Source organism: Morone saxatilis, unplaced genomic scaffold (assembly GCF_004916995.1).
Source record: "Morone saxatilis isolate NCDOM2014 unplaced genomic scaffold, NCSU_SB_2.0 Contig11, whole genome shotgun sequence".
Taxonomy (NCBI): Eukaryota; Metazoa; Chordata; class Actinopteri; family Moronidae; genus Morone; species Morone saxatilis.
In genome coordinates this window covers 30,630,452-30,632,148 of record NW_023339663.1, presented here as the reverse complement: position 1 = coordinate 30,632,148, position 1,697 = coordinate 30,630,452, and the positions used below count along the sequence as shown (strand labels likewise).

The 1,697-nt window shown below is 42.4% G+C and overlaps 1 protein-coding gene across 1 annotated transcript in view; it reads left to right on the top strand.

Annotated features, from left to right (window-relative positions):
• Positions 1 to 1,697, top strand: part of nadsyn1 (NAD synthetase 1) — a gene marked incomplete at both ends in the record, with an annotated part of 16,575 nt that overhangs the window by 7,096 nt on the left and 7,782 nt on the right. Inside the window, 4 exon segments of the mRNA XM_035651869.1 lie at positions 162 to 286; positions 356 to 404; positions 545 to 647; positions 1,178 to 1,346. Of these exon segments, the coding sequence (XP_035507762.1) occupies positions 162 to 286; positions 356 to 404; positions 545 to 647; positions 1,178 to 1,346 (446 nt within the window).

Sequence of the window (1,697 nt, the reverse complement as noted above, 5' to 3'; positions counted from 1 at the left end):
ATCTCGGGAAAACAAAGTTTCGTTATCTCGAGATCTCGAGAAAATGAACTCATTATCACGGGAAAACGGAGGAAATAAAATGTATGAATGCATGGCCCTTTAGGGCTTCCGTACTTTACGCTGCCTCTCCATTTCTTCTCACGCTGATACTTCTGTTGTAGGAAAGTGAACACAAACCTTGCCACAGGGTCAAAGTTGACTTTTCTTTGTCCGATGGGGATGATATCTACCTCCCTACCCACCAACCAATAACATGGCACTTTCACACACCAGAGGAAGAGATCAGGTACATAATACATTTAATTTGATCCCAAACGTTTATTGTCTGACACCTGCTGACACCTGTGTTGTTCAGTCTAGGGCCGGCCTGCTGGCTGTGGGACTACCTAAGGAGAAGTGGACAGGTAAGGAGGAACACATACACGCTACTGTATGTAATTATGTCTCATTTGGATTTTTATAACTCAAAGGTAGGTAGTAGGAAGTATTTAGATTTTGACCTTGTGAACTCACTTTGGTGATTGTGATGGTTCTTGTTTCCCAGGCGGGTTTTCTGTTGCCTCTGAGCGGAGGTGTCGACAGCTCCTCCACCGCCTGCATTGTCCACTCTATGTGTGTGCTGCTCTGCCAGGCTGTAGAGGACGGCAGTGCGTATAATTCACTTTGCTTTCATTTCAGTTGACTGTAAACACACACATTCTTTTGACATATGTAAAGGATAAGGTGGTAATAGAGCTGGTATTCTGTATTCATTTCATTGGCTAAAAGTGAATGCATAAGAATGACTGTTCTTCTCATAGGTTTTCACACTCTTGACTGTTAATCTGCCAATCTACAGTACAGACAGTTATGGAATAACTACATTTTATCAGACAGGGATCCCTGAGATTACATCTTATCAAATACGGGTCAGAGACAGGGTAGGGAGGGATAGGAAGTACTGAGAGACTTACTAATACACTGTGGCTTTGGTCTCTTTGAGAGATGTATAATAATATTTCTCAGAACCTGTTAGCATGGAAATGCAGCAGAGTAAACTTTACAACAGTATGAACTGTTGGTCGCCATGCTCCCCACTTCCCTGTTTTTCCTGTCTCTCCTCATTCTCAACAAAAAGTCTACTTTTCCCCCTCCTTCCTGTCTTCTGTCCATTTTTCTCTTTCTCTCTATTTCTCAGACAGCCAGGTACTGGAGGATGTTCACAGAGTGGTAGGGGATGACTCCTACCGTCCTCAGCACCCGAGGGAGCTGTGCAGCCGCATCTTCACCACCTGCTACATGGGGAGTGAAAACTCCTCAGAGGACACATGCAGCAGGGCCAAAGACCTGGCCAATCAGATCGGCAGGTAAGCGGGATGCAACCTGAAGGTGCTACGTGCTTAAGCAGACAAAGTGCATGCACATGGTGTTTGAGAATGAAATGTCCAAAGAAGAGCATTTTAATTGTTATTCAGATTATTAAAATCAAACTTTAATAATGGCCTTTTATAATTAGGTGGCTGCTAATGTCACCATCAATAAAGACTAAAATGTCTAATAATCTGTTTCTGCATCAAATTACCATATGGGAAGGGTAAAAAAGTAAAGAAATACTGAAGTATGTATTAACAGAAGTGTTATTGCTACAGTTACTATTATTACTATTGTCACTGCTCATTGTCCCCCATCGTTGTTGTTGTCATCATCTTCTTCATGTT